This window comes from Poecilia formosa, unplaced genomic scaffold, assembly GCF_000485575.1.
Source record: "Poecilia formosa unplaced genomic scaffold, Poecilia_formosa-5.1.2 Scaffold94, whole genome shotgun sequence".
Lineage (NCBI taxonomy): Eukaryota > Metazoa > Chordata > Actinopteri > Cyprinodontiformes > Poeciliidae > Poecilia > Poecilia formosa.
The window spans coordinates 1,875,377-1,892,360 of NW_006800033.1; the positions used below are offsets into that span (position 1 = coordinate 1,875,377).

Genomic DNA, 16,984 nt, shown 5'->3' on the forward strand with positions numbered 1-16,984 from the left:
TGGACTATGGATACTTATTTAAGCAAAAAGTTCTTAGTCCATAAAAATAACCTTCATTCTAGGATACTGGATAGTTTTGAAAAGAGTGCAGCATTTTACCATGGTGTTTGTTTGCCTCTGCTGCTGCTTTGTCGTTTTTCTCCCTCTTTTTTTTTTAGCTCTTTATGCTTTGGGAATACTTGCATTTTCAACAGGAAAACATATCTGTCAATTCAAGTCTTGAGACTCTGGATCTCTGTGGTAATTAAAATGCAATTACGGGGCCATCTAACAAAAAACTGAATATCACCAAGCAGTTAAATTATTTTAATGATTAATTTTAAGTAAAATACACATATGAATTTATTGCAAATTTCATGACATATTTCATACTTATTCTGCAATTTTTTATGATTACGGCTCGCCGGGTAATGAGAACAACATAAAATTTCTTACAAATTATGAAGATCGATAGATTTTTTAGGCATTACAAATGCTACAATCATAGCGAAAACTATTCAAGTCCTGTATCAACATATTTAAAAAAAAAGTGTGAGCGGAAGAAAAAACTGTGGCATAAAAAAAAGCTGCACAAGAAATGGTTGCCATGAGAGAATAATGAAGCCAAGCCAACTCAAGCTAAAACTCTTACAGCCCTTGAGATAAGAAACTTCTGAGCCAGACATACAGCCAGACCTGGGCTAAGCAGAAAAAGCTTAACTGGGCCAAATTATTCTTTTAATATGAAAATTAAGGTCCCAGAATTTAGAAAAAGAGTGGAGAGCCAAAACAAAGGACTTGGCATCTGCCCACACTGCTAATGTGATCAATACTTAGCTTAATGACCATCACTGCTCTTGATTGGCTGACAAATTCGCCTGGCTTAAACTCCAAAAAGAATCTATGTAGTGATAGAAGGATGACGAAAGACACCAGGCCTCCTTAAAATTTCAGCAGAGCCACAAGCTGACCGTGCTATGCTGCAACGGTGCAGTAATTCATATAAAAGAAGTCCCAACAAAGGATTACGTGCATATGGTAAGTTTTATTTTGTTAAAAATCTTATTAATTGGTTGCAGGTAATATTTTAAACTACAGAAAAACTGAATGTTGTGTTTGCATTAGATTTAAGTCTTGAAGTACATCAATCTGTATAACATTATGAGTAATTCATGCATTTTTTTAAAAATTAATTATTGAAATAAACTAGTTGAAAATCTGCCCACTGTCATTAAAAGTTGTGGCAGTTCCTGACAAACACTCTAATGTCTACTTCTGTAAATGGCCCCTGAAGTGGACACAGCACTGCCCTGCTATAACCACCCACCCAGCAGCCGCTGCTGAAATACTCAGAAGAAATTCAGTCTCCTTGATCCTCACTAGAGATCCTTTAAAGAAAAAAAACCCTACGTCTGACCCCAGTCTAACCCGAGTGTCTCTGGCTCTGCTAGACGGTGGGTGATCGTCCAGACATAAAGCTGTAGCTCAGCCCAGGGAATGACTAAAAGAGGCTTAGAGTTATGGCTCAATCAGAGGCTGAATACACCTGCAAGCTGCGAACCCACAGCTGCTTTCAAAGGACTGTGATGAAATATTTATGGTAACTGTGACCATTGGAGACACAGGAGGACTTGACTGCTATAGCTGTAGATGAGGCTACTTTACTACACTTTCACATAGTAAAAGTATCAATCTGAAAGTAGTGATGTTTCTGTTATTGATACTAAAAGCTGATGTACCTATACTTACTCTTTCCTTTCACTACTTAGTCATTTAAAGCAGAGTAGATTTTTTTGGGATCTCGACAAACAAAATTTTTGTTGCACATATCCAGAACAATCAAGAGTCTCAAAGTTTTGTTTGGCATTTGCAACAGAACTCTGTTAAAACTCTGACCTGTGAGGGTCTGGATGCCAAAAAGTTTGCGAAATGGTTCCTGTGTTATTTTTAAGTGTGCATTTATCTGTATCTATGTTCCTCTACCGGCACTTTCTGTGTTTTCCCGTTTTACCTCAGTCTGTTTCTGCACTTAGAGCCTTTACCAATCAAAAACACGACAAACATTCAAGAATTTAGCAACTATTTACCAGATATTTAGTGTCGAAAAATGTCAAAGACCAAAAAGGGTAAAAATATGGAACTTGATTTTAGTAAGTGGCCACTAACACACATCCAAATAATTGATGAAAGTAACTTTAACTGTGGGACGTGCAAACATAGGCAACCATTTGTAACTTGAAAGGTCAATACCATTTTTTTTTTTTTTTTTTACATTTTGCTTTTGCTGTCAACGAACTGCCCTAAAAATGCTGTTGTTTATGGCAGAGCTTTAAGCTGTAATTCTAGAAATGATATACATCTGGTTTTATAATTCATGACCAGATCAAGACAGGAAAACAGAGAAAAGGAAATATGTTACCACTATTCCCAAACTAACCTCCAAAAATAAACGTGAACTTAGTATGAACTGATTAAGTAATTTATTCATTAGAAAAGCTTGGAGACTTTTATCCCCAGTGTAGCCACACTTGGTAAAACAGCAAGTAATTCTTAAAATATCATGTTCTTTTTCATCTGTAATGGTCACAGATATAAAATTATGAATATTAATTATAAAGATCAAAGTTAAAATAATTAAGAAGTTACAGTTTAACTGTTAACTTTTTATCAAATGCATTTCCTAAAGCGTAAGAGAAGATCACATTGATGTATAATTTAAGCTATAGTGATTTGGGTAATTTTCGTTCATCTCCAAGATTTAAAAATAATATGTATTTTCATTAGTGATGCAATCATAAAGGATTATTTTCAAATGCAAAGGTTTAGCCAAAACAAATTATCTAAATACTCCTGGTGAAATAAAGGTCTCACTGTGTCTGACTGCCACAGACGAAGTAAGAATTTGATCTTTAGCTTATAGCAGAAATCCTTGAACCTACAGGTTAACTAACAGGAAATGCCATTAAGCAGAAAAACTAAGACATTACACTTTCTCTGTAAACAGCATTAACTTGTGATCACATTGAGAATTAACTGTAAAAGCTTCCCTGCTGGGGATAAGTGAAGAATTGCATGTTTTATTTGACACCAACATTGCTTTGTCATGTTAAATTATCATTTAGCACTAAAAATGTTCTTCATGGAATATTGTGTTTAGTGCATCCATTTCTAAGAACATCATCCATATACACAGCTCGAAACTCAGCAGTGCAGGTAAAACAATTTCTCTAGAAAATTGCGGCTGCTGATAGATTCTAAAAATAACCCGAAAACTGGTGGTGAGAGCGGATCCCCACAGAGAGAGAACTACTGTAAAGTCAGAGGTCGAGCGTTTGTGTCGTCTCAACGTGACTGCCAAGGAAAAAGGAAAATATATCAAAGAGAAACCACACTTTGAGGGGAAGATGGAGCTCTCAGAAATACTGCCAAAAGCCCTTCATCATCTCCTCTCATATTCCTCTTCTCAACCAGTGTCACTCTTACGTTTTCCGTTTTCTTCTCTGTGCTTTTGACACACAAGGTTCCTGAAATTCAAGCAGCATTTCAACCATTCCTGGAGAAAAACTGCACACAAAAGCTGCAAATGTTAACGAATTGCTGGTAATGTAATCTTTGAATGAGTGCATATTCGGCCTCTGAATTAACAATTAGCTGGTAGTAATAACATAGAGTTGAAATCAGCAATGTGACCATGTGACCAACCACCAGGAGTCACCTGAGTATATTCACATCTGCACAAAAGGTCCAGACAGATGGGGGAAACAAACTCTGGTCCATTTAAGGTGGGCCACATAGGTCAGTTGTGAATACACCTTATACCAGTTTCTGCACAAGCATTGTAAAGATTTGGTCTCTGCAAGTTTTAATGTATTACATTTTTAAGGTAAATAAATCTACGAGGCATGAGCATAGGATACAGATTTTACAATGTAAAATAATTCAGTCTAAGTCTTACATATGCAAATAACACATTTGTAATATTGTCGAAATGTTCTAAATGCTTACCAGTTTTCATGTAATGTTTTGGTTCCAATTCATTTTTGTCAGTGTTGTTTTTGTCTAAGTTTGGCAGCTTTTTACCCATTTTCTGTCAAGTCCTTTCATGTGACCGTGACATAATTTTGCACAGTGGTTGCTAAAAAAAAAAGCCTGAGCAGAGTTTAGAATAAAGGAAGTGTCAGGGCTATGACAAGAACAACAATAGCTGAACCAGATCTGTTCAATCATGCGGCTGTGGCAAAATGGTTAGAATTTTTTTAGCATTAAATATATAAAAAGCAAAAATAGAGCAAGAAACAGACTTTTATTGCATTCAATTGAATTTTCTTTATGCATGAATTATTCAATAACTATATATCAGCATTTTACTAGAAAAAAAACAGCACAAAATCATGTCTATCATGTCTGGTTTAATAAAATCCAACTGAGTCTATGTAGATCAATCAAATCAATATCCAATTAATCACTGAGTTCAGAAGGTAATCTGTAATGCATATATATACACTGATGGGAACTACAAACTACATCAATCTTGTTTTGGTGAATTTGAGGGCTGTGCTTGATTACACAATTTCAGGCACAATGAGGAGCCTTTTGTCATTTTACATTTTTGCCAACAATGCATCCATTAATATTTATCAGAGTGATGCTTTGTATCTGCTTTGACAGTTTACAATTTAGAGTAATTTTCTAATCTCCACTGAAGGAAATTAAATTTTCTACTTCAGTTGTTACTATCTACCAGCATGAAAAGAAGTCATAATTTGTTATAGTTCTTAAGTTTCAAAAGGCTCACAACAAAAAATTAAATGGTATCCAAAATTGTTTGTTAAAGGGTACAAAATGAAACTGAAGGGGAGAAAAAATGGCAACCCGTGTGTATGAAATAGCTTTAAGAATTGGTGATGAAGTGATATGACTGGAAAGCAAAAAGCAAGATTAAAAAAAATCTTTCATGAGCAGAAAAGATCCAAGTAAAACCTCCAAATAACCATTGTAGTGCATAATTGTGAAAAATATCAGGAAAAATAGTGAAAATGAGAGAATAATCAATCAGTATTCAAAGAAAAACACCTTGAAACACCTTTTAAAATCCCAGAGAACCATAATTCAATAGCCTTTTCAAATATTAGACAAAAGATTATCCCTTGAAAGCAAAACAAATGCAATGGCTAAAGACTTTTGCACAGCTCTGACCTGTGCATTTTTATAATTACAAAAAGAACTGTTGCTTTCAAGACGGTGAGTACTGAACAAGACAGTAGTTAAGGATAAGCACACTAGCTTTTTCAATACTCACTTGACTTTGATGCATTACGCCCAACACATATTTGCGCTACAGTTATAAGAAATCTCAGCACACAAGAAAATGTCAGCTGCCCACTTTTGATCTTCCACTACCTGTTCTTTAGCTGTCTAGAATCCTTTAAACTCCTTCAAAAGAGACAACTGTGTGTAGGTGTATTAAGAGGCAATAGAGGGGAAAAAAAGATAATTTATTCAAGGGGAGTTTGCTTTGTTTTAATCTCTGAAGCTGCTGATTTGCTAAAAGTCAACTCCTTCAAATCTGTGTGTGTGTGTGTGCGTGTGTGTGTGTGTGTGTGTGTGTGTGTGTGTGTGTGTGTGTGTGTGTGCGTGTGTGTGTGTGTGTATTAAATACTTTGACTCTTTGAACCCTACATCCTCTTGGCGTTGATCCTAAATGCACACAAGCACACACCCAGACACACACTAACTCACTGCTCAGGGATGAGATCGAACTGAGGACTCGATGAATAAATAATGTTTGAACTCTTGGGGTTCACCTGGCTAATTAACAGGGTGGGCAAAGTGTCTTTGCAAAAAGCAACAATGCAAGAGAGCATGAAAAGGCCAATTGCTGAAACAAGGATTACTTCCTGGGTTTAATACACAATGACATTCACACCCATATGGATGTCTAAATTGTGACATTGTGTGCTGCGAATGAAACAATGGAAAGAAGGGAGGTGAGGTGTTGACCTCCATTGAGGGTTACTGAGAAGTCCACCCGAACCAATACTGCCAGACTGCATTGTCTATTTGAGAAGGTGCCATTTTTGCATGCCTACACTGTAAACTTTAAACTGTTTATGTGAGATCTTGCAAAAATGTCGCAATCACTTGTCATTTTCAGTGACACTCTGTGCCTCTGGGCTTTGCAACCCTACGACACACTAACACACTCCGTCACTGAGGCCATTAGAGTGGATGTAATTATGAGGAATAACCAGTGTAACAGGCCCAGCTGTCCTGCTAACATCATCTTGCTAGAATCCCCAGACCCTATTGTCACTGAATGTGAGCAGACACCAGAGGGACTGGGAAAAGAACATGAGGAATAGTTGGAAAAGGAAGCATTGACACTGACTGATTGAAGGCTTGGATTTTGGCATGCTGACATCGTTACTGAGAGGAATTTAAAATAAGCTTCAACAACAAGACACAAAAAGTTCTTATTAAAAGCCGGGGATGTGATTCAGTGTGGCAGCGAACGAAGCAACAGCTGGAACAAGAGGAACTAAACCTGACTGGCTACAAATGACTTAAACCTCCCCATAGGGCATGCATGAAGCTATAGCAGAGTTTGTGAAGACGCTTGACGCGAATGAGCCAGCAGCAGCAGCAACAGCTTGACTCCTGGAGGAGCCACCGAGCTCCACAGCCTTTGAACATCCAGGAGGCAAGCAGAGGCAGACAGCAGAGCTACGTGACTATCATTACAACAACCAACAATCAAACACAAACACATTGTGACGCACGTTCCGTGAGTCCCATAACGCCATGAGTTATCAAGATTAAACACCTCCAGCATGTGAGCTATTTCACCAAGCAGGAAAGGATTCCCTAAAATAAGAGAGCGCAGGAAAAAATATAAAATAGACAAAAAATATATATATATTTAAAGAATTGAGGGGAGCTTTCCAAGTTCCCACCTGAGAGTTTTCCATCATTTTCCATCCTCGCTCCTGTTAGCCCTCTGTCCCTCAGTTTCTTTTCTTACCTAAGTCATCGCATCCATCCACACATTTCCTCACTCATCCAGTGCTGTCACCACCTCACTTGGCCACTGTCTTAAACAGAATATAGAGTATAAAAAAGAAAAAGAAAAATCAAAGGCAGGGAGGGACAAAAGGATTCGGAAAGAGGAGGGAGTGAGGAGGAGTACTGGAAAACACAAAGACGAGAGGCAAGTAAGGCTGCCAATTCTGAACTTGTCTCTCTCCTCTCTGTCTGATTTCATGTCCCTGGCTGTCTGTCTTATTTTTTGCTCCCTCCATCCCTCTTATTATGTCCATCTGAGTGGTCGTGCCAAGCTAGCAGGGCAGGCGGAGAAAACATGGCTCACTCGTGCCCTAAAACACCTTTCAAACAGGTCATCTCCAACTAGCCTCTAAATGTAGACCTGGATGCACTGATTCTGTGCTGGAGGCCATTCCCCAATCAGGAATGTGTGTTTGTGTGTGTGTTTATGACAGCGCTTGTCAGCGAGCCAGAGTCCTGGATTACAAATTCCACTGGCCTCATCCTTTGCTTCAGTCACCTCCGCTCCCTGCCTGCCTTCCCTGTCCTCCAGTTTTTGTCATTCTTTTCTTCCTTGTTTACCTCCATCTGTCTCTACTTTTGCATCTACCACATTCTTCCTCTCCTCCATCTGCAGATCCCAAGAAAGGAAAATTTCACATTCATCAGTCTACAAAATTAGAACGCAAGCTTGTTGAAGCCCACAGGAGCAGAAAAGCTCATCAATCTCTGCATCTTGATCTGCTCTTATTAAAAGAGCCTGCAATCAAAGCAGCACACAATCTACACACACAGTACACAGCCCCAAGGGCACTTCTTTGCTCAAATAAAGATAGCCAATCACAGTCTGGGGAGGCGAGAGAAGTGCTGTGGTAATTAACACCAGTGGGTCTGAACTTAGATCCATGAGAAAAGTCTGCAAAGAAATCACACTGACCAGAGGCAGTGGGTAAAACCAAACGTGGATTAATGGAGAGCCTTCGTTGGTCTGCTCCTCTGAGACAGCACTAATGTTTGATTAATATGTAAGACTCAGTCCTGATCTGCACCTGAGAGGCCATCATACACAGAAGAAAAAAGGTCAATTGGAGACCAAATATTGAAAGTTTTGAAGAGGATTATGGGTGCCCAGAGAAATTGACTGGTGACCACAATACGAGTATTTGCACCTTGATAAGCTCTGATCGATGACCAGGCCATTACAAACTAAAAAAGCTGTGGAAAAGGTGCAAAGCCACATAACTTCAGGATCACTGAGGTATCTAAAACTGAAATTAGAGCAAGTACAAGATGGGGAAAAAATCTATTTAAAGGGAAATGAAATTTTCTATGACAGGTTGAGATATGTCTGAGTTTTATTCAGCCTTCGAAAGAGCAATAAACCACAGAGCTTCAGCAGATAAGAGCAAAGCTAAAGGAGTACTATAAAGTTGCTAAGGTATATTTTTTTATTTCCGTCTCTGTCTGTCATGGCACATACTGCATTTGAAAGTGTTGACAGCCTTTTGAAAAATCTCAGTAAGAAAGTAATGTTTATCTCAATATGCTAGCCGTGCTACACCCTAACACAAAATGCTCAAAATAGTCTAAAATGTCAATGCAATAATATGTGGTATGTCATCACCTGTGGTGCTCATACGAATAATTAATGATCACTTTTCCCATGTGTTTTATATACTTAGGAATTGGCTAAAATTGAAATGGACAACACTTTATAAAATATAGTAATCATAAATTGGCTACAAAATTAATTGATTGACATTTCGGTATCAACAGAACAAATGTTAACAGAGATTTTGTTGAGTTACAACAAAACAAACTGACTCTACACCAATCCCTCATCCTATGTAAACATGTGGAAACAGTGGAAGGGAATTACCGAACCACAACCAGGTTAAACTTTTAAAAAAACAAACACAACACAATCATGTAGTGAGTTTTAGGACCAATTCATCAATTCTACCGACTCAGGTGGTCACATAAGCATCTCCAACTGTCAATGGAAAGAGAGCATCCTGAGTAAGGTTTCTAGTTCATTGAATTGCAACACAGAGACACAAAACCATGTGCCACTAAAACTTATACGTAGGGATACGTTTTAGTGGCCAATTAACTTGACGTGAATGTTTTTGACCATGGGAGGAAGTTGGAGCACCTGAAAATAACCCACACATGCATAGCTAAAACATAAAAAACACAGTTTGATTCAGTCCAAATTATTATAAAATACAACTGATTGCATAGAAATCTTGACTTTGGAGCATTTCCCCTTCCTGAGCAAGAATGATGCAACAGTGGAAGAGAGGTGCCCTGTTAAAATAAAAAAAACAAAAAAAAAAAAATAAGAGAGATACACAATCTATGACTAACTGGGGATTCCGAGGGCTGAAAACGGACATAAAAACAGAAACTCACTTGTCCAGTTTGACTTTTTATACAACGATACAGAATGAATCCATAAATGGCTTTATGGAATTGAAACCCACAAACACTAAGCCTAGGACACTTTTCAAAGGAAGAAAAAAAGAGATTTTGCAGTATGCACTTGTATTAAAGACCCACTTGTTAACATTACACTACAGACCCATGAGTTTACAAACTCTTTTGTGTATTTTCCAATAAAAAAAAAAGAAAACGTGGATTGAAAAACAAAGACCAAGGACATACCCACCAGTCTCCTTCTAAAGAGCTGAGGATGAAACCTGCAGATGTCTCACTCTGTGCAGGGTTATACCCGCTGAGCAGTGTGAGCTTGACAATGGCCACATAGGGCTAGACAACTGCTGAATACACAGCTTCCCTCCCCAAGGAATCTCCATGCAAAGACACAAGGTGTCTTTGACATATACTGAATTATTTCTGGCATATCAGCAGCGTCGAACATTAATTGTGTGGCATGTGAGTGCAAGGTTTTTCATAACGTATCTGTGGCTGTTTGAACATGCGACAAAGAAAACGAAACATGTTGTTAAGCTTACGATGTGAGTTAATGTCTCACAAGGACAAGTAAATAAGCAACAAACACCATGTCCTCTACCTTCTAGCAGCATCCCTCTACTCACCAAGCCATTTAGTGGCAGCAAATACATACAGATGAGATATTAATGGCTTACCGCGTCCTCTTTGACCTTTTAATTATTCTGAATTGTGTACAGAGGTGACGTGTTGTAATTGCATTAGCATCTCGCTAGGTTTACTTAATGTTGCAGTAGAGAGGATGTTGTGATCCAGTGCACAGATAAGCCAACACTTGCTTCTTTTTGAGTAAACTGTTCATGGTGTGTGTAGCTTTCTCTGTATGTGCCTGTGTGGCTGCAATAAGTCATCTGAGATTTATTAGCTCAGTTACTACTGGTAAACCCTATCAGCAAATAAGTGATTTGGTCATTACAGGCCATAATTGGTCACGGAAGAAAGACCACAACACATTGTCCCTTTATTTCCTGCTGTTAACATCCTGTCCTGCACTTTGCTGCTTATTTTACCGTAAAACTCAACTTGCCCCCTACTTGCCCCTTCCCTCCATCTTCCACTTCCTTCTCTGAGCATTTCCCCAGAGATAACCAACACTCCTTCCTTCCCTTTATCTTTTGAGTGAGGCATCTGGAAAACAGACTCTTTCTCCACCTCTCCCCATCACATTCAATCATCCTGATGTTTATTCAGTTCTCCACCCTGCCCACCTTCCTTCTTAACTCTCACCTCTCGTCCCACTGGCCCTCCTCTTTGTGCTCGCAAAGGCTTCACTCCCTTCTGATACGTCATTTATCGCGGTCCGGCATCTTTCCATCCTCATTCAGCTCTCTCTACTTGTTTTATTCCACATCACTTCTTTGCTGTTGCTTTGAGCATGCTCCCTAATGCATCCTTTATCAAACTGTTTGTGTTTGCTGCCACTGCTTGAAGAAAATGTGTTATTTAAGCTTATACTTGCAGGCTGAACCACATGACGATGACGGCCTCAATGTCACAGTGCAATACATTTTGCAAATCTGTCTCTGAAACAAGAAGCAAAAATAGCAATAAGGGGCTTTTGACTGCAAACTTAAAAAATAGACAGTTTATGTTCAATTTGCCTTGGGAGGCTGCACCTGACTCAGCTCAGTTCAAAGTGAGGTATTCATTTTAATTTCACATTTGGTTCTAGGGTTCTGGAAAAAAAAAATATTTCAATATGACATACTTTTCCAGGTTCAATTTCCAGAGTTCTTAGTCCCTATCTTGCAAGTTTGTAAAGAATAAATGCAGCTGTTCACTATAAATTTATGACAGACCTCCTACAGAGGTTAAGCGAGCAGAATTTAGACAAAGGGACAAAAAGTAAAATTTAGAAAATCTAAATATCTCTCTGTGGTCTTATTTTAGCTTCTACTTTTAAAGATATGGAAAATAGTTTAATCAAATTACATTATTTTCCAGACATTTCTAGACTGTATGGGAATTCCGTGGTAGGTGATACTCCAACAGTAACTATGAGTAGAGTTTAATAGTTTTCAATGATTTCTTCAAACCTTCAGAAAGTCAGAATAAATGTTACTCAGCATCGTCTTAAAAAAACTGAAAGAATTCGGAAGAAAATCGATAAGAAATGAGAAATGACTCCAAAATCTCACACAGTGCTTTCTGTGTCACTAGAGGTTTAGAATTGCCCTCCGCCTGCAGCTCCTAATGCTTCCTTCAACATGAGTGCAGTATCTTGACATGAAACAGAAAAGGCTGCTTCAAAAGCCAAGTAAATGCAAGTTTGACCTTTTAGGGTAGATTTGATTGTGACGCTGCGTCTAAACTGTCCCACATAGTGAAAGAGAGAGCTGCAGAGTGAGAAATGAAACTACTATCTCTATGCAATAGGTGAGCAGAGAGGCAAAAGTGCTCGTCTCTTTACAGCTCGTCTTGGCCACACAGGACAGTTCCAGCCTCATGGGGCAGAGATAAGAGGAAGTCCAAGGGAAAAGGGAAAAAAAAGCTGATAAGAGATGCTCCTAGAAAATGTAGATATTGATGAAATAGAAGAGGGCCTCGACAGAAGAGCAAGAGGAAAGTGGGTGAAGCCAAACGAGAGGACGGACGGACGGACGGACGGACGGACGGATGGATGGATGGATGGATGGATGGATGGATGGATGGATTTGCTGAGTAAATGGCTGCAAGCTAATCATGATGCTAACAGTAATGGATAGGCAGTGCAGGAGATTGCTTCATTTACGGCCACTTGAGTGTCGTTTAGGTAATCTCTCCGACGCATTCACAATGAATGTGAGTCACTGAGGCTGAGTGGTCTGCACAGGACCAAAAAAGATTTCATTTTCTGACTTCTTATATAAAAAACACACACACACAGTAGGCTGCCACTAAGGAAATTAACATTCCTGCAACTATGGTTATAAAAATTTTAGGCCTGAGCTTTACACTTACAAAACTGTAAAGAAGCTTAAGATTCGATTAATATTTGTGTGAGTTTACCAGGATCGGCCCAAACATAAATACAAACACTAAAAAATCCTCCTCTTTGTCCAGTTTTCTGTAGTTTGAACATCAAAATTCAGCTTCTTCCCCACACCGTCACCATGCTATTTCCACCATCCATCCTTTAACACCTCTCCGAGGACTTCTCAGAGTTGTCGGTAACTGTACCATGGCTCACACAGGTGTAATATATTGTATTTTGGGTCCTATAACTCAATTTTATGTGATCAGGATCCCTAAAGCCTGTGCTGTGGTGCTTGGTGACAAATGACCCAAGTCAGACATCAGTGAGTCAGGCGAAGTGAAAGGCACTGATGAAATCAGCTTTTAAAACCTTTTGTTGTTTCAGCTTTATTCCTCGCTGGATGTTGAATGTGTGTCAGACAACGTTCGTCACTGTGTGGGTGAGTTTTTCCATCATTAATGTTTGCCTCAAGAGGAATTTAACTCAGATATCAGACCCGTGTTGGGATGTTAGCTTCTGTAAATGTTAGAACAGAGGGGAATCACAGCGATGTGTCAATAAATATCACTCCAAGGGAAAACTGAACAACATCCCACTGCAAAACAGACATTAAAGTGTTGCTCATCAATACAGGTACATCTGAAAAAGTTACTGTATTATGAAAAATTCGATATTTGTTGACACTTGTTTTATAAAATGAAACTATATATTATATAGATTTCATATGCAGACTGAAAGATTTCAAGCTTTTATTTCATGTAGTAAATAACAAATATTCAGTGTCTCACATAATAAGTGGCAGCTTACAGTGCAGAAATCATGGTATTTATGTCCAATTTTCCTATTTCCCTTCATAAGTGGGACAGTACAGGTCAGTTTTTTTAAATATGTTTTGCATTTTAAACTAAGCACATGTCTTACCTCTACTAATCTGTGAGCTGAGTTTAATATTCAAGTCTCTCCCAGGAAACCAAGTAATTTACAGTAAACTTACAGATTCTGACAGGAAGAATGGTCAAATATCCAGCTTGCATTATGCCAAAAGATTGTTTAAGGGAAATGTATTAAATTAAATTGCATATGTATACTCGTGGTGCTGCTGTTAAACCTTCACCTTATGTGGTTCAGATAAAATCCGCTTGTGTACCAAATTCTTGGTTTTTAAATTTGTTGAATTTGCATGTTTTGTTTATTCCCCTCTGGTGAAAAATGGTTTGAATAAATTATTTAACACCATAAATAAAGTTGATATTCATGCTGTGATAATTTTATGTAAACCACTGACCAGAGCAAATGTTTCTCATCAGACTTGCTGGTAAAATTAGTTGCTAAGTATGAGTTAAACATATCTTAAGAATAAAGCAGTTTTACATTGACTTTCTTCAGCACAAATCTGTTTTATAAGAGATTCGTTTTTACTAAAACAGGCTCTATGGGATGTAATTACAGCCTCTACCTCCACATACAGGAAATCTAAAATTGTCCCACAGCCTTCCAAATATAGAGAGGGCTTTACATTAATCATGCTGCTGCACTTGCTCAGCACTTCTGTGAAGTTGTCCCCTGAAGGTCTATCCATCAATCCTCCTTCCCCGATGACCACCACGTTCTGACAAGAGCAGTTTTCTTTCCTTTAAAAACTTGTCAGGGTGTTTTCCACATCCTGCATTTGAGATTGCTGCTCCAACAAGTTTACAGGCTAAAATTTAATCATCTGTGCTGGTCACAAATATCGATGGTTAGAATTTTAAAAATGCTGTATTGTTTAGTAATTAAGGAGGTTTTGCCTTACAAGGAACTGAAACACTCATGTCGAAACTTGCATCAATAAAAAAAATAAATAAATAAAAAAAATTGAGTGCAATGTTCTGTGACGTTTTAAGGAGCTTTTTAATGACTGTTTAAGAGAGTGACTCGGTGTAGCAGTGTGGATGAATTAGGATTCAGCACTGGAGGAAACAAAGAGTCAGTGAGGTCTGAAGGAGACCGGTCCTTTCCCCAGCAAGCTGGACGGGACTGTGTGACATATCGATCGGGTATCGGCTACGCAGCACTGCACTTGGGCTCCATCGTGGCTGCACTCTGTCACTCCCTCTTTTCAGATGTTAATTTGTGAAGCTCTCGCTTTTAACATTCAGCCCTGTGTGTTGGCAGCCTTCACATTCAGGACTACACCACTACATCAAACTGCCGCTATGATGACAGGACTTTTAACTTCACAGAAGAGCGAGGATAGGAAAGCCTCAAGTCCACACTAGTGCTATGCATCGCCGTGTGAGCTCCTTGACTTTAAAACATTCTCCATATTGTGCAGCTCAGGTCTGGCCTTGAGGCTTTCCCACCATCCGTCTTTGCTGCTGACAAAAAACTACACATAAACACATTCATCACTCCTTTAACCCTGAATTAAAGAATTAACGTTTCAAGGGTGGCAAATTATGAGAAGTTTTTTTTATTATTGAAGGGGCTTAATGGCTTGTTTGAGCTTGTGTGATTGTTAAAATTTATAGTCCTTGGAAGAAAAATAAAAGGATTTAAACTAAAAGACAGGAAAATAGAAGCTTAGTCAGTCTTGCTTGTATCAATGATTTTAACACATCAAAAGGGAAACTTCTGATTAAATTTGATGAACACATGTTAATATAATTAACACAAAAAAACAATTCTGTTACCAGTGGCTAAATTAATTGCCTGCGTTAAACATCCGCATAAAAAAGTGAGTTGAAGAACCAGCAATAATGAACTGCATGGAGAAGGGGAAAATAGTAAATGCAAAATGTCTACTGATGGTGAGAGTTAATCATTTGTGTGATGTTATATGAAAATTCGCTCCATTTTGGCTGAGAAAATACAGTAGATGTGTCTCTCAAGGAGGTACGTAAAATAGCTTTTTTCTCTGTTCTTTCTCTGCTTAACAGGGCAAGCAAGAGTTTTCTGCAGGTGATTGATTAAATTCAATTTGGGCTGTCAGTCATCCGCGCCCACAAATATCCATATTAATTTCTGTTAAAATGGCAAAATAATGAAAACATCCACAAAGTGCTTCAAGTTACCAAAGTAAAATTATGCTTCGTCATGTTACAACCATAAACCTAATGTGATTTTAATGTGTAGTGTTTTTGCCTTGAAATCCTTAAATAGAATCCAGTAGAACCAAATGAACTTATTGTAAATAAAGTCTATTTCTGTCTAGTTTATTGCCAGTGTAAGGACAGTTGTCCTGTGAAGGTCTCAGAGTTATCAAACATCTGCAAACAAACATCATAAAGACCAATGACCACACCAATAGGTCAGCAGTCAAAAGTAAAGTTGTGGAGTAGATTAGCAACAACATGAGCTTTGAACACCCCATGAATCCATCCTCTCCAAACAGAAAAAAGGATGATACAACCACAAACCTGCCCACCAAAACAGACAGGATGGGGAACAAGAGCATAAACTGAAAAGCAGCAAAGAGGACCATGGCAACAATAGAGGAACTGCAGAAATTTACAGCTCAGGTGGGAGACTTTGGTGCTATCCAATGCTCAGTGGCGTACTCCACAAATACTGCCTTTATAGAGGAGTGGCAAGAAGAAAGTCACATCTCGAAGGAAGCCAAAGCAAGTCTAGTTTGAAGTTTGCCACAAGTCATGCAAGGGGCACATAAAACTCTGGTTAGTTGAGGCACTTAAACTTCGTAGCCAACATAGTGGATGTGGGGAAAAGCTAACTCTGCAAGCCACCATGAACACCCCGTCCCCATGGTAAGACATCATCATGCTGTGCGATGCTTTTCTTCAGCGGGGAAAAGTGAAAACTTGGCAGAACTGATAAGAAGATGGAGTAAGGGAAATCCAGAAAGAAAATCTGTTGGAGCCTGCAAAGGGTCCAAGACTGTAACAGAACAATAATGATAAAGACACAACAAGAGTAGCAATGAAACAAATAAGATTAATGCACATTTTTCTATTTGAAAACCTCAGAGTAAAGTCCAGACATAAATAATACTGGGAATATGTGCCAGCAATTGAGAAAAGATTAATGCCGACAGATTCTCCTTACCCAATCTGAATAAGATTGAGTTTACTTGAAAAGACGTCAAAGATTTAAATCTCTAAGTGTGTAAAGCTGATGGAGACAACCTGCTGGACTTGCAGCTATAGATTCAGCAGAGGATGGTTATAGAAAGTATAAACTAAAATTATGCATGCCACATTTTAAATATAAAAACAATGCTTACTGAGGGTCTATCACATAATATCCCAATAAAATGAACTTGTGTTTGATGTTGTAATACTGAAGGGGATTAACACTTTTGTAAGGCCTTTGAAAACACCCACATCTGGTACAGTAACATTTTATTAAACATCAGTTTTACTTGCAATGATTCATATGAGGTTTGAATAGTGTGGCATGCTATTTTTTTTATCCAAAAGAAGGATGTTACTGAGATTGCATCAGGAAATTGTATGTAAAAATTCAGTGGTAAGCTCCTACAATCAGTAAAATATGATAGATTTCTCCATGCATATTCAACACCTATGATGAAGA

The 16,984-nt window shown here is 38.3% G+C and overlaps 1 protein-coding gene across 22 annotated transcripts in view; it reads right to left on the bottom strand.

Moving 5' to 3' along the window:
• Window positions 1-16,984, bottom strand: part of LOC103142235 (SRC kinase signaling inhibitor 1-like) — a 107,622-nt gene that overhangs the window by 57,273 nt on the left and 33,365 nt on the right. The window contains exon 1 of one of the 22 annotated variants that reach the window (XM_016674342.1): window positions 6,933-6,994. The exons of the other annotated variants lie outside the window; for them this stretch is intronic. Within the exon in view, the coding sequence (XP_016529828.1) occupies window positions 6,933-6,957 (25 nt within the window). The 5' untranslated portion in view covers window positions 6,958-6,994. Of the gene's footprint in view, window positions 1-6,932; window positions 6,995-16,984 lie in introns of those variants that run through there. 22 annotated transcript variants of the gene reach the window in all.